The sequence below is a fragment of the Tachypleus tridentatus genome, chromosome 8 (genome assembly GCF_004210375.1).
Source record: "Tachypleus tridentatus isolate NWPU-2018 chromosome 8, ASM421037v1, whole genome shotgun sequence".
Taxonomy (NCBI): Eukaryota; Metazoa; Arthropoda; class Merostomata; order Xiphosura; family Limulidae; genus Tachypleus; species Tachypleus tridentatus.
The window spans coordinates 144,612,429-144,628,642 of record NC_134832.1 but is presented as its reverse complement, the minus strand read 5'-3'; the positions used below and the strand labels follow the sequence as shown (position 1 = coordinate 144,628,642).

The 16,214-nt window shown below is 31.3% G+C and overlaps 1 protein-coding gene across 13 annotated transcripts in view; it reads left to right on the top strand.

The window, feature by feature from the left end:
* Nucleotides 1–14,267, top strand: part of LOC143223680 (uncharacterized) — a 56,454-nt gene extending 42,187 nt beyond the window's left edge. For all 13 annotated transcript variants that reach the window (XM_076451968.1, XM_076451972.1, XM_076451970.1 and 10 more), the window contains 3 exons: nucleotides 841–950; nucleotides 6,407–6,593; nucleotides 10,656–14,267. In XM_076451968.1, the coding sequence (XP_076308083.1) occupies nucleotides 841–950; nucleotides 6,407–6,593; nucleotides 10,656–11,938 (1,580 nt within the window). In that variant the 3' untranslated portion in view covers nucleotides 11,939–14,267. The remainder of the gene's footprint in view (nucleotides 1–840; nucleotides 951–6,406; nucleotides 6,594–10,655) is intronic.
* The last annotated feature ends 1,947 nt before the right edge of the window (nucleotides 14,268–16,214 follow it).

Below are 16,214 nucleotides of genomic sequence, written 5' to 3'. Positions count from 1 at the left end.
TTGCTTGTCATGGATCTGGACAGTCAATACAATATTTAGCTCTTGATCAGAGATAAGACTCATTATAGTTTGTAAGCTTGTAAAACCCTTGTATATAAACCAATACTTGTAATAACTGTTGTTATGAATTGTATTGTTGTTTGTATATTAAAATATATTTGAATTAAGAAAGAAAATTGTGTGTATCAATCTTGTTGGCAAATATCATAAATTTGATACATGTTAACATTTAATCAACTTTTACATTAAAATTCCCAGCTATTTGAAATCATAATATGTAATGTACATAACATAATAGATTGGAGACTCGTCCGAGATAAAGTATAATATGTTGCACTTTATTGTGCAATAGTGTAGTTAATGAAATATCTTGTGAAATTAGGCTGGAGTTCACTAAAGGCTGGTGGCATGCAGATCTATAAGAAAGAAACACAGGGAAGATAGCTTACTGTATGAAGAGTTGATTATCCCTATGTTTTCTGGAAAGAAAAATGTTAATTTTGAATTTTCATATATAAATACTGCTTACAAAAACACAAATGAAGAAAGTTAAGTTTTCCTACTAATATAAAAAAATAGAACATGAAACAATCATCTGCTGGAATTAGAGGCTTGAACTAACCTCATTTATTGTGGAAGGACAAATTTATGTCTGTATATACAACAGTAAACCATACCCACTAAACTCTAGACATCTTGTCTTTCCGAAGAAATGACTGACTTTGAAAGATAGTTCACACATTATGCAATCTTTTATTGTGATTCAATGATACATAAAAAAAAATCTGTATCCAGTCTTTGTCTATAACAAAAACTTACATACACTATTTATACTTCTAGGAACAGGAGAAGCTGATTCCTTATCAGAAAGATCATCATATCCATTTTTGAAGTTGAATGTAGCAAAAAAGGAGCAAGAAGATGACTGTGATGGAGAAACAGAGATTGAAGTAATATGTAGATTGAAAACTTTAATTTGTTATAATATGATAGCTGTAGTGTTGTATGTTTGATGAACATTTATCTGGACTCTAATCAGTGGTGAGGCATTAAGATTTATTTACATGTAATGCTTATTAGTGACAAGCTGTAGAAGTTTAATATAAGTTTACTTAATTGTCATGTACAGGATTTAAATCTATAACAGCTGTTTTATTGTCTTTTTGTCGCAGTTGAAAGTGAAGAATGGTGTCATGTCTGCTGTAAGGTTGTGTACAATTTGGATGTTTATAATCTGTTTAATGCCAATTTCTGAATACCTTCAAACCAAAAATCTTTTTGTGGTGATTGTATTTAAAGATAATCTACATGTTAAGTAAATAACTTAGGTTATTTTATGCATGTATCTAAATTTACTATTAAAAAATACTGCTTAACCCTTCCATTACAGTTTGGGTGGAATACTCCCAGATCATAACCATAAGAGTAATTACACTATGATTTTTTGAAATGTATGCATATGTTTGCAAAATTTTGCAGATTATTAGAAAACATTACAAGGCTTTCATACACAAAATATTAGGTTTTGAAATTAAGTATTGAGATATTTTTATCAAAGGTTTTCTTGTAAATGTTTTTCTTTCAGAATGTTGGCTATCCAACATGTAGAGTAATTTTCATTTTATGAGTAAAATATACTTTTATGCATAATATTTTTTTTTAAATTTCACATGTGAACACTTCTTAACCTCCAGATAATTATCAAATGTTTTTGTAAAAAAAAATTATTTTGTGTGATATTTTCATTATCAAATTGTAATCTCTGTATTTGTTTGATAGGTTTGACCAATCTCATATAACCACCATAAAAAATTAAGTAAATATAAGTTACAGTTTTTTTCTTTTTAGAGCGACTACAGATTATAACTTAAACATAAGTGCATATATGTTTGTTATTTATATTATATTGACCTCTTAGCCATTGGTGGCTAAGATAGAAGCTACAGTGATGTGGTGCACTTACATTCATGTAACTGTATCAAATAATATAAAACTGAGTGTTAGTGTTTATTAAGTGACCTGTCTTGTCTGTGTTTTAGTGGATAAGTATTTTGTAAGGTACAGTCACGTTTCAGTTATAATACTGTACATATGTATATGTATTATTACTATTTACAAGTAAGTTTCTAAACTTATTTTTATTAAAAGATAGAACAATAAATAAGAGCAAATAACTCTTCTAGTTACAACCTTAAGAAATTTTGCATATGGAAGATATGAAACTAAATTTTCTATTAGGTTTTGTTTATACATTTGAATAACCAAATAATAATAAATTACTATATTGATACCACAGAAATACATTATAATTTATCATGTTTAGTAATAGAGCCGTATGTGAGACAAAAAAAATAAAGAAAAAAGAAATGAAACTTTGAACAAGCTGAATACTCAACTTACCAGCACGAAGGTTTTCTTTGAAAGAAAAAAAATTACATTTTAAAATGGCTGGAAAAACTACTTAAGGGACATTCTGAGCTTTCAATTGGTTATTCACATGTTGATATATAGAATCAAGTGTATGCAACAAACTATTTCCAAAATTTGAAGAAAGTGAGAAGGAACTATTCTGTTTTAGTCATAACATTAGTGATATTTCATCATATCCCAAACTAACTGATATAAGTTCATAAAATAGTAGTTAAAAAAAAATATGAGCAAAAGTCGACAAATGTGGTGACACGACCTTTGATTTGTAACCTGCCTGGAAAGATTTCATATTTTTGCTATGAGTCGTTGGTCAAAGGCCATGTCACCATGTTTATTAACTTGCATTCAGAGTTTTATTGAAATACTATTTTATTACTTTATATCAGTAATTTTGGAATCAAATTGTGGATTATAATTCAAATATATTAGGTATGAGTTAATTTAAAAGTAAATGTTAAAAGAACACATCTAAATATAGATTTTAGTGAGTCATGTGGTACATTGAATGCAACACTGCTTAAAATTAGATGTTTGTGATGTCAGAATACAAAGTCTATAGTTTTGTATAAATTATGAACTCATTATTACTAATAATATTAAGATAGGATATAAAGTAATCTCATTATCTTTCTGTTTTGCTGAGAAATGGCTTTCGTACTGAACCAAGCACATTCACCTCTTTCCATTTTGAAAACAGTCCATTATATACACTTACTTCAATATATGACATATGAATAACCAGTAAACAGCTCAGAATGTCTGCAGAGTGGTTTTCGCAGCCATTTTAATCTGCAAAAAGGTTACCATGTTCTTTCAATCCAACACTCCATAGAGGTAGGGTTGTGTCTGTAGTCAACTCAAAGTTTCATACTTTTTTGAATCTACATTCATTTTAGTAACTAAGTGTAATAACTAATATTGCAATTCTATGGTATCAGTGTAGTTATTTCTAATTTTTTGGTTATTCAAATACACATATAAAACCTAAAAATAAATTTTGTTTGATATCCTCCAAGTGTGAAATTTTAAAAGTCTCAGCAACCAAATACAAAGTGTAATTACTCACTGTCTTGTGTGATGTATTGTGATCCAATAACTCAATCCAAGTGTTGTATTACTGATCTTTTTATTAAATAGCAAGTGCTAAGTAATAAGCAACCAACAATTATAATAAAGAAAAATAACAGTTGAAAATATATGATATAACAAAACATTTTAATTGATACGTGATTTGATCTGGTTAGCAAAAACAATGTATCTTCCTATACTCGTATATAAAACACAAAAGGGCCACGTAAAACATATCAAAGTGCAGTAGACATAAATGCAGAATTGAATTGAAAACATGTCAATCTATAAATAATTCAGAATAGCATCGACACATACAATTCATTGAACACAAAAGTATCATTTACAAACAAAATTGCAAATTCTATTATTAGATCGAAACTCGTGGTGAATTGGCAAAATTCCCACAAAAATCAATATATTTGTTTATGATCAACAAAACTTAAACAAATGCTTACTGACTTTGGGGAGAATACAGTCATTTTTTGAATACAAAAAACAGGAACAGTCCAAATCTTGAAAGTTTTTTGTGTCTGCTTCGTGATAACAATATTTATTGTAATAGTCTCAGTCTCGCTTGGATCTGATCCAGCGTACAGATGCTTGCCTCCTTTATACAATACTGTATCACTACGTGCAGCATTTGAATTAGTTTACAATTGGGATCTAACACTCATACATGAAAATACATTCAAAGGATTATATCATTCATTAAACGGTAAGCCATAGAACATTGTTATATATTCGGATAAAACTGCATATAATGGAATCTAAAAGAAATCCACAGTTACAACTATTACTGTTTTTAAATGAACAAGATTCTCATTCCACAAAGGTGATTTGGCTAGGGCCACTTCTAAGTAATACAAATTATTGTTTGGTGCTGAAGACTCTTGAAACATTGTGTGATACAAAATTGATAGTGTTGAGCAACACTTTCATCACAGTCTCATACAAAAATTGTAACAAAAAGAGATGGTTATTTGTTTATTGTTCTATATTTTAAGAAAAATTTGTTTCATAATTTATTTCTAAATAGTATTAATCTGTATACATGTATAATGTATAATAACTGAAATGTGACTGTATATTACAAAATTCTAGTCCACTGAAACACAGCCATGATAGGGAAGACTAAAGGTCAGTTTTATATTACTGGATATGTAACATGAGTGCACATGCACCATGTTAATGCAAATTGTGTAATGTTAGCTATGCATGACTGGAAGGTCAATATAATAAAAAAAATAATGAATATCAGGTCATCCCATAAGTAATGTCTGAAAATATAATACAGAAAGTGCATCATAATTTCTGTCTTTGTAGAAGACTTTAATGACTATAACATGTAGTAGGGTGTGTATAAAAATGTTCAAACAAGTAAAATAAACTAACCCAACTCCACTTTTGCAGATCATTAATCAAATAAATTCTTATGAAGATGGATGTGTCTGAGAAGCACATTAGGTATATAATGCTGTATGCGTTTAAAAAAGGCAATTGTGCAGCAGAAGCTACACAAAACATTTAAGGTGTTTATGGTGCAGAGTCTCTCAATGAAAGAATGTTGAAGGTGGTTTCAGAAGTTCAAATCAGGTGACTACAATTTAAGTGATTCACCGTGCTCAGGTCGTCTTGTTGAGTGTAATAAGAAAATGCTGCTGGCTGCACTTGATGAACATTGTGCTGTAACAGTTGAAGAACTTGCACAAAAGCTTAATTCAATTCATTCAACAGTTCATCTTCTGCAACAGCTTGGAAAGGTGTCAAAACTTGAAAAATTGTTCCTCCATGATTTCACAGAAGCCAACCTTAGAGCAAGAGTGGACATTTGAGCTTCTCTGCACTCTTGTGAAAGTAAATCACCTTTTTTTGGACAGGTCAGTGACTGGAGATGAAAAATGTTATGCTCCACATACTATGGCTCAGTGCAAGTGAACTGGCTAAAGCCCAGCCCAAAATGGACCTCCAGCCTAGAAAGTCTTGTTAAGCAATTGGTGGGATATTGTAGGTGTGATCCACTTTGAGTTGCTGCCACACAATGTGACAATTACATGAGACTTGTATTATGAAAAGTTAGAGTGCTTGAATGTTGCATTGAAAGAAAAGAGGCATGCTTTGATCAATTGTAAATGTGTTGTGTTACACCAGGATAATGCACGTCCATATACATCAAGGATCACATCTGTAAAGATTGAATAGCTAGACTGGAAAATTATCATCTATTCCAATGTTTGCAGAACTATTGTGATGGAAAAAGCTTGGAACACATGAATATGTCAAAACTACCCACTCTACATTCTTCCCTCCAAACCCCAAGAACGTTATAGAAGTGGCATTCAGAAGTTTGTAAATCGTTGGCAGGAAGTAATTAATAATAATGGAACATACATTATTGATTAAATAACATTAAAAACATTTGAAATCTTTTATCTTTTTCTGAACCTAAATTTGGACATTACTGAAGAGATGACCTGATAAATATGTAAATATATAGTTTTATGACACTTAAGCTATTTAGACTAAACTTTTGTATTCTTGTTATGATATGTACGTGTAAGCTGATGCTGTTGACGTGTGGTTAATATAATATCTTTCGTTTTACACAGTGATTTGTTATTTCAAGAGTATAATTATACATTTATTCCTGCTTCATTCAGATAATCATCTAACTTTAACCAAGTGTTTTAATTCTATATCCACACAACTTTATTTTTTCTGCATTTCACCTAAAACAAATTAGTACACCTGTTTCTCTGTATACAAGGCCCTTAAATCTCCAATAAGTATAAAAATTGGGTAACTGCATGTCTTAATCATTCTCAGATTATTGTAATTTTGTTTTGTGTGTGCTTTAGTGATTGCACTACTTAATTTTATCAACAATTTTAATATTGTTTGATTTTAGAATAAAGCTGTTGGAGTGAAAGCAGAGCAACCTGCTGATGTACCACATGATGAAGCTATTTCCAAGTTCAGTGATAGTGACAACAATGATGTGGGTAGTTTAAAATATGATGTTACAAATGTGAATGAAGAAAATGAATTTCAAGATGGCTTACAACAAACTGTTTCTGGGTTGGAAAGTATATCTGGTAAGTATAAACACATCTAATTAAGTAAATTCTTTGACACTGGATAAAATGAAATAATTAAATCTGGGTAAATGTTTAAGAATAATTGAACTATATTTCATTGGTTCTTAATAGAATTCAAAATGTATCTCGGTAGTAGTTTTCATACAAATTCATTAATTATGGTTAAATACACCTACCTGATCAAAAATGTCTTTTGTTCTTGATTAGATCAGTTCTTAGAACACTGCCTTGTTTATCAGAAGTTGTGTTCTCAGAATCTCTTTTTCTCTTATTGGTTGTATAATGTAATATTTAATTTTTAACATTCACCTTTCATTAGTGTAGATAAAGAGTGTATAATTTAAAGCTTGCAGGTAAGACCATCTTTTGTGTGAAAATAACTTCATGTTGTTAGAACAGTTGACAATACTGGAACATTGAATTATTCTGTAACAGTGTGATTGTCATTTCTTTGAAAAATATGTTTGTTGAACATTGGATACTGTTGGAATTTGGCAATCAGTCATAGCTAAGGCATAAAGCAGTAAAAGAAAGTGGCACAGCTTGTCTGGGAGTTAAATATAGAAAACAGCCAAGCTTCTTTGTGTGTAAAACTTTGTACTCGAGTACGTACGTTTAATGTCCTGCTATGATTGATTTCCCTGGATATGGTTTTGTGAATCTTTGAAGCATTATAGTTTCCTATTCCTATTCTTGTGCGATTCAAACCAAAGTCTCTAATTCTGTATATTGATGCAAATACTCTCACTGTTTTTATAAAGAGGATTGTAACCTAAACTTGATAAAAGAATAAATAATGCATTACAAAATTTCTGTTTGTCTGAACCTTGACATTTCTAAAACTTATTTAACTTTTGAGTAAGGATTCTATTAAAGTGCTGACATTAGCCAATGTTTTACAGGACAATACATTTGAAGTAATTCATGATAATTAATCAGTTGAAGCAAAATATATTTATCTTAGAAAACTAATCCAGGAAATTACAAGTTGAAGATATTGTTTAAAGGGACGTAAGGAAAGGAATAAGGGTAAAAGCTTGGTGAATAATGCACTTAGGGCCAAGGATGGGCTTTGGTTTAGATTAAGCAACTAATTTGATGAACTTGTAGTGACGAGGAAGGCATGTAAGGTAAACAGATGGGATTACAAGGTATGATTTTGTGAAATGCAGTGGAGTTGTAGGTGACTTTCTAGTTAAACATATGGAATAAATAACAGTTAAAGATTACATTTATGTTGTCAAGGAGCAGGGGTACTGAACCAGAGAGATAGTTATGAATGTTAATAACAATGCAGTTTTTGTGGTACATTTTGGGATTAGTGATGTAAGGAAATATGTATTTGAAGAGCTTATTGATAAATATAAAATGCTGATAAGAGTATTTAAGAAAAGGAATCATAGCTTGATTTTGTCATAGATATTGCCAAGAATAAATTATAGTAATGAGGTACTAAATTGGTAACTAGGATTGAATGTCAGGCTTAGATTATTATGTAGGGGTGAGCAAATAATGTGGTTGGATTTATGGGATAATTTTAATGGTAAAGTAAATCTTTTTATAATGTATTACTATTAATTTAGTTATAGTGGTGAATTTAAACTAGGGCTAGACAGAGGTGAGAATATAGTATTTGAGTCAGATTGGGTTAGTGTGAATGGATATAAAGGGGAAAAGCCTTTTAAATGGGATTTATTACAGACAACCAGGTGATAATGTAGGAATTAACGAGAAATTGTATAATGAGATCAGAATGGTAGCTGAAAAAGATGTTTTTATGGGAGATTTTAATTTCAGGGATGTTGATTGGGAAAATTTTGAGTCTGATGATTAGGAGGATAAGTTTTTGTAAATTGTGTGGGATATTTTTATACACTAACTGGTGATGAGCCTACAAGAGAGGAAGTTATATTTTATATTAGCATTCAGTGTGAATATGATAGACAGAGTTGAGGTTGGTGAACATTTAAGTAACAAATCAAACCAAAGATTGTGGCAGAAATTTATGTTTGAAAATTTTGAGATCTCAGAATTAATTTCTGGGGTTTGTCAGAAAGTTTAGTTTCTCTTTATCCTGTATGTTGAGAGATTAAATGCTAAATGAATTTGTATAGAGCTATTGGGCTTTGGTTGGATATAAGAATTTAGATAGAAATTTTGTTAGGTGTGTAAAGATGCTGACATGAGGTGCCAGGGCTATTATTATTTGTGGGGTTTTAATACACACAGAATTGAAGAGAATAACACCCTGATTCCAAATTTCAGGAAAGCCCATTTTTTTGTAATGATATGTGATCTGGCTCTTGTAGAGTGGACTAAATAGTTGGGAGAGGATCCTGAACAGATGTGAAAACCTTTAGGGATAAATTGATATACACAGAATAAACTTACTCTCTATGGGGGAAAAAAAAAAGGGCAATGGAGAGGAATAAGTCAGTATGGTTTATTAAATGTTTAAATGAGCATCTTAAGGATAAACATAGTAAATACAAGAAATTCAGACTTACTGGAAATAATAAGGACTTGGAGGACTTTAGGAAATCAAGAGACCTAGTTAAAAAGGAAGTTAAAAGTGCAAAAACTGTATATAAAAGAAGGTTGGCTGAGGGAGTTAAACAATAAGGAATTATTTGGGTATGTGATGGGTGAGTATGATATTAGGATGTGAATTGGGTCTCTTGGAAATGATAGATAGTGGGAAGGTGATCTTGGAAGATTATGGTACTTGCTACATTATATGTTCTCTTCAGTTTTTATGAAGGAAGATAAAAGTACTGTGCACAGTTTTGGGCTCCTTAATGCGAGAAGGACATTGAATTGTTGGAGAAGGTTCAGAGAAGAGCCACTAGGGTGATACCTGGGATGGTGAAATTGTCCTATGAGGAGAGACTAAAACCTCTTATTTTTTCTGGAGAGGAGAAAGGTCAGAGGAAATTTGATTGAGGTGTTTAAGATTGGAGCTTTATAGAATGGACGGCAACCTCGGAAAGGCAGAATACTTTCAAAACATCATCCTCTACACTTTCATCTCCACGACAGGCAGTTGCCATCCATTCTACAAAGTTTTATCATGAATACTCTGCTTAAACAGTCTATCAAAGAGTTATATATGTAAAATAGGCTGGTATTGGTAGAGCAGGCTCTATTTGGAGGAGCGAACAACATTTCGACCTTCTTCGGTCATCATCAGGTTCACAAAGAAAGAAAGGGTTACTGACCAGTAGCTGACCACATCTTTAAAGGCAGTTGTGTAACTGAGTGTAGGAATGTAGAGGGTGTGCTTAGATGTTGGATATATTTATTAATATAGGTATAAAGGTGTTCCTTTGTATTGGTTTATTTGTATAAGTTGTATAAGTAAGGCTTCTTTAATTTTGCATTTATTTATGTTTGTTTCTTTACTTAATATTTGGGTGTCTTCTATGGTTATGTTGTGTTTATTTGATTTGCAGTGTTCGAAAATGTGTGAAGGTGACTTTTTGTGTGTTTTGAATCTGGTTTCCATTTTGCTACTATCAAATGTGTTTAAGGTTATTTGGTGTTTTGATAATTTAGACCCACTAACCATTTTTGTACTTAGCAGTAAAAACATTAAGACACGGCAATCACGAATTCAAATTTTGACAGTGTAGCAGTCATCTGTGGTTTAGACAGTATTACTTTTAAAACAGGGTGGTTAGCATTTATAATGAGCTGCCTTCAAGGGTGGTGGAGGCAGAAAATGTAACTGAGATCAAGGAAAGATTGAATGAATACATGAGTATTAAGGGGTGGTTATGGTTTACACCTTAAAGGGACATCCTTGTGGGCTAATAAGCATGTAGGCTTACCTCCATTTTATCCTTTTCATTCTGTTTATAACCAGAGTAGAAATGTTTTCCAAGCTGTTATACTATGATAATAGCACTTCATCTTGGTGATATTTTTTAAAGATTTATAACTACATTTTATCAGTTGATTGTAGTAGACCATAAAAAATTTATTTAGAATTATGTTAAATTAAAATATGATGTATTTCTTAATAACTGTGTTTGTCTATATGTTCATCTTTTCTTTCAGCTGTAGAGACCAGTGTGAAAAACTGCTATGGAAATCATGGTTTAACACAAGAAGGTTCCTTTACAGAAACAAAAATTGAAAAATCTCGGAAGCCAAACAGTACTGGTGTGTTCATAAAAACCAGTTCAAATGGAGATAACCTAAAAGAATCTCGTCTTCCTTCTAGTGGTGACAAACCGTACAGTTGTGAAATGTGTGGCAAACAGTTCAGAAGACTTAGTAACTTAAAAGTACACATGAGGATACACACTGGAGAGAAACCATACAGCTGTATGGTGTGTGGTAGAGAATTTGCAACAAGAGGAAACCTCAAAAAACATGAAAAGTTACACACTGGGGAAAAACCATACAGCTGTATAGTGTGTGGCAAAAAATTTGGAAGAATTAGTAACCTGAAATCACATGAAATGGTGCATGATACCAAGAGAAAACACAATTGTGTAGTTTGTGGTGAAGAAATTGAAGGTAGTACTAACTTAAAGAAACATAAGAGGATACACACTGGGGAGGAAGCACACAGTTGTGTAGTGTGTGGAAAAGAATTTGGAACAAAGGGTAACCTAAAAGTACATGAGAGAATACACACTGGAGAGAAACCATACAGTTGTTTTGTGTGTGGCAGAGAATTTGGGACAAAGGGTAGTCTCAAAAAACATGAGGTTATACACACTGGAGAGAAACCATACCGTTGTATAGTATGTGGCAAAAACTTTGGAAGAAATAATATACTGAAAGCACATGAGATGATACATACCATAAGGAAAACCTGTAGTTGTGTAATTTGTGGTAAAAAATTTGTATGTAACAGTAACTTAAAAAAACATGAGACAATACATACTGGGGAGAAACCATATAGTTGTGTAATATGTGGGAAAACTTTTGGAAGAAATAGTTACCTAAAAAAACACGAGAAAACACACACAGGAGAAAAACCATACAGTTGTGAAATGTGTGGTGAACAATTTGTATGTAATAGTAACTTAAAAAAACATGAGACAATACATACTGGTGAAAAACCATATAGTTGTGTAATATGTGGAAAGAAATTTCGAACACATAGTTATTTAAGAAGACATGAAATAATACACACAGGGGAGAAACCTTACAGCTGTGTGGTGTGTGGCAAAAAATTTAGAACAAATAATAAATTAAAAATGCATCACAAAACACATACTGGAGAGAAATCATACAGTTGTGTAATATGTAGAAAAACATTTGCAAGAAATTCTGACAGAAGAATACATGAAAAGGTGCACACTGAGAAAGAATCATACTCATTTTGAAGTAACAAGGTACTAAAAACTGAAGGATTCGTACTTTGGGTAAACCACAGAAGTATGAAATATTTAGTGATGATGTACATTTGTAACAGAGAACACTTGCATGATTCATGTGCAAAACCTCATCAGTATAATGTGTGGAAATGTAAAACACCAAGAGGTTAATTGTAGAGAAAGGGTATAGTGTCATTGGTTACAACTTTTAACATAGTTGTTATTTGTTCAAACTTCAGGAATTGGAACAAACAAGATAATTGTAGTTTGAATGTATTACAAACGATTCAGGGAAAAATGTTTTAAGCATTACTGTATATAACACAGTAAAATCATTTGCAATGTCTTTTATTTGTTAGATGAAGACAAATCTCCATGGTTACCAGAATATTTGTTTATTTACAACTAAAAAGTTGTGAACATTTAAGAACAGTTAGATTGATTTTTTTTTTTATTAAACAGATTCATCAGTTATGACAGGTTAGTTTTATTTAAAACTTGTATAGTTAGGGTTTGGACTGGATGTCAATCATAATTAGCATGTAGCTTATACAATAATCATATCACTAACTGTTGATTTGTTAACTATTGTTTAGTTACTAATTAGAAATTGGTTTTGACAATACATTTTATCTGATGCCATCTCAAGGTAAATCTTGAAATGTAATTGTAGCAAATGTAGATACAAACCTGGGTCTTTTTGCTAGGGTAATATCTATTTCTCTGGGTTCTTGTTACATTATGATTTTACTCATTTAGTAGTTTTTTTAAGTGAGATATTTATGTTTAGCTGACATCTGTATTAAATGAAGTAAGTGTTATCAGATTCCTACATTAGATTATTTTTGTAAGTGGAATATATAGATTTAGCTGATTTCTGAGTTTGGTGAGATATTTGTTAACTAGATCTAACATGTTTTTACTTTTGTGTGTGTGGCTCAAATCCATCCATTTGTTTTATTGGTAAAAGATGATTTGTTGGAATATCTCTGTGTATGTGTAACCTGTTGTGCCTTATATCATTTTATCTTTTTACATCTCCCATATATTGAGGGGCATATTTGTAGAGGAAGTATATAGTGGTTTTACTTCTTATTTCTTCTGCACTTTAATTGGTATGCACTATGTTGTGATTTCTGAAGACATGACAAATAGTTATATTGATATAATTTCTTTCCTGGTCACTACTGACATTAATTTTTTCTTTAAATATTCAGGGTAACCATTGCCAAGAAGAACCATTCTTATTTTCTGTGTTACAAATCTTATTCCTTTTGAAGACAAGGCAGTCTGTGATATCCAATGTTATTCTTGTATGGTGGCTTGAACTACACTTACAGTGTTTTCCTGTATCTCAGTTGTTTTTTGTAAACTGTTGTGTTCGAGTGACATATCTTGATGAGTATTGCTTCTAGTTAAGGAAAATGTGTTATATTTTTTTATTTCTGTTGTCTTACTGATTGTCTGCTTATATGGATCATGAATTTTCTAATCTTGTCATTATGGTGTGGCCTTATTACATATCTGAAACATCCTGGTTCTTATAAGAATTGTTCTGAGGGTGTTATGATACATATGGAAGTCATTGAATTCTAGTGATTGGGGTCATGTCATAGCTAAGCCAGCTTACAACATGGGAAAAGTCTGCTATCCTAGAGATAATCCTTTATTTGTTTAGTATGGACTAAAACACTTAAGAGTGTAATCAGTGTATATCCTGTTCAGGTACGTTGTTTGTGTCCTAATGTATTAGTGTTAAAAAGCTGCAGTTAACACAATTTAAAATGATTTTGAAAGAACTAGAGAGAGAAAGAGAGTACTGTTACTATACTGTAACTTATAAGAATTACCAGATGTCTAATTTTCACTGTGGGTCATTAATCTTCTTTTTTTTTTTTTTTTTTGCTTCCTTCTTATTAAGGATTATTTAAGCTACAGAAAGAATTCTCCAGCACTAAGGTTAATCTTAAATGTTATTATTGAACCATAACCCATGATAAGTAGATATGTTACTGTTTATTGTTACTTTATTGAAACAGATTCTTTCTAAAGTGCTTTAATTCTGTATGTTTTAGCATTATGAGTGTACAAATTGAATGTTTAGAATTGTTATCTTGTTAAATAAGATCCAATAAGTTTCAAGTTTAAGAATGTTCTGGAATTGCACTGGTGTATATAGAACCAAAGTCCTTCTCTTTGAGTGTACAAATAAAATAGGTTGCATTTTAACTTAAACGTACTTCTGTATTGTTCTTTTCTGCAGAGAAGTAATAATGAATCTTGTTATTTTGATATGAATTTTGTTACATAATCATTCACATTAAAATTTTGAATTATTGAGTGACTCTTTTATTATTTATTGCATTATAAAATATCTTTTAGAAGGTTTGGGGCAACACATAATGTAAAAATCAAAAAGAACTAAGATACCAGAAGTATCCCAATAGGCCACATAGTTCAACTTGTTTTCAACCTCTTTTTCTCTAATTATGAAAAACAAGACAGAGTGTGTATATACAAGTTCTAATGCATCATATGTTTACACTCTAAAGTAAGTTGAAATAATTAGTAAAATGAATAAAACACTTAGCTTGGTTCCCACTGATGAAATGGAACACATTACCAATTTCTGTCTCTTTTTTTCTGTATAATTAATGATATACAAACCAAGAGTAGGAAATGCACTCAATATGCAGGTTACAGAGTATCTCACTCTATACTGTTTAAAATTTAATTAAATATTGTTCTGTTCATTCCACTCTTCAAATGGCCTCTAATTTTTATTTTCAGACTGTATTACGAAAAGTAATAAAGATGCATTGTATTCTAGTTGTGAAGTAGGAACAAGTTCATAGACCTTCAGGCAGTAAAATTTTTATTCTGAACAATAATACAGTAAATGATGTCCATTCTGAGGAGATGTACTTATTACACCATCATGATACGATGCGAGCATCCCAACCAAGGTAAAAAACCAACAAACAAACATATGTTAGGCTTTTATTTTGATGAAATGGTAAAATTATAGGCAGATTTCAAATAGACAATGGACCACATAATTATACTTTACTTCAGCAGATAAGCCAACAGCACCAAAGGGTAACTACTAACCTAAGTTATACTTGGTTCAGGACTGAAATTGAGCCTAATGATTAATCTGTAGAGTTGAAGCTCTGCAGTTCACTCCTAGACATAGAGAATTTTCCAGATCTATACTCTTAAAAGTAGGGACTAATGCAGATTGGAGAAGAAACTTTAGTGGTATGAGGGCAAGATTCTATATCCTCACCATAACTAGCAGTGTGGTTGTATATCAGAACTGCTGGTATAGATATTAACACTTATTGATAAGCAGAGAACAACATTTTGACATTCCTGGGTCATCTACAGGTTAACAAAGAGACTAGTGTGGTTGGTTTTATATTTATTACTACTGGTCAGAGTATTTGGTACACATAATCACTTGCTCGTGATAACAATGTTGATAGCATCAGCATGCAACACTCACAAGTATGAACGTTTAATAATTGGGTTACTGTATGACAGTTATATCCAGTATACGATTTTCAGTTATATTGCTACAACGACATGTGGTCAATGGGAACTAATGAAAGAGAAAATAAAGGCTTCCTTTCCTGTTGGGTTGAATCTACTCATCATTGGCAGATTCAAAATGGCAGTCGATGCCACAAGTGGTGTTGTAGCAGTATACATAACTAATTATATATACTGTATTATACAGGAATCTTTTGATAGTAGACTCAAATTCCTGAGTTTAAACTGTATGAAAATTGTCAAAATTGAATTTAATCACATTGTGTATTTCTATCACTAAAATATTCAGGGTTATTAGAATCATAAAATATACTCTTCCCTAAGCATAGTCCCTTTTTCAGATAATTCATTTTGATTATTAAGCAATGCTGTTGCTGGCCATAAACAATTGATCTATTAGCATGCTGGCCACTAAATCAGTGGGATTAATATTTGAAAACCATAACTTGAAGAGAGGATGGGTCTCTTAAAATATGTGTTTGTGTTTCAGTGAAGGCATCTGCTGTAGTTAATACTGAATGATTCAATTAGGATGAATTATTTTCATTCCGTTTATCTTTCAGGAATTTTCAAATAGGAATAAGAATACATAAAATACTTTATGCCTAACTACAAAATACAATTTTCTATGCAAAGAATAATCCAGGATAAGAAACATTTATGAATTGTTTTGGTCTGTTTTTTAGTTCTACTAAGCATTTTTGATAAAATACTATAGTTTTGTCACATA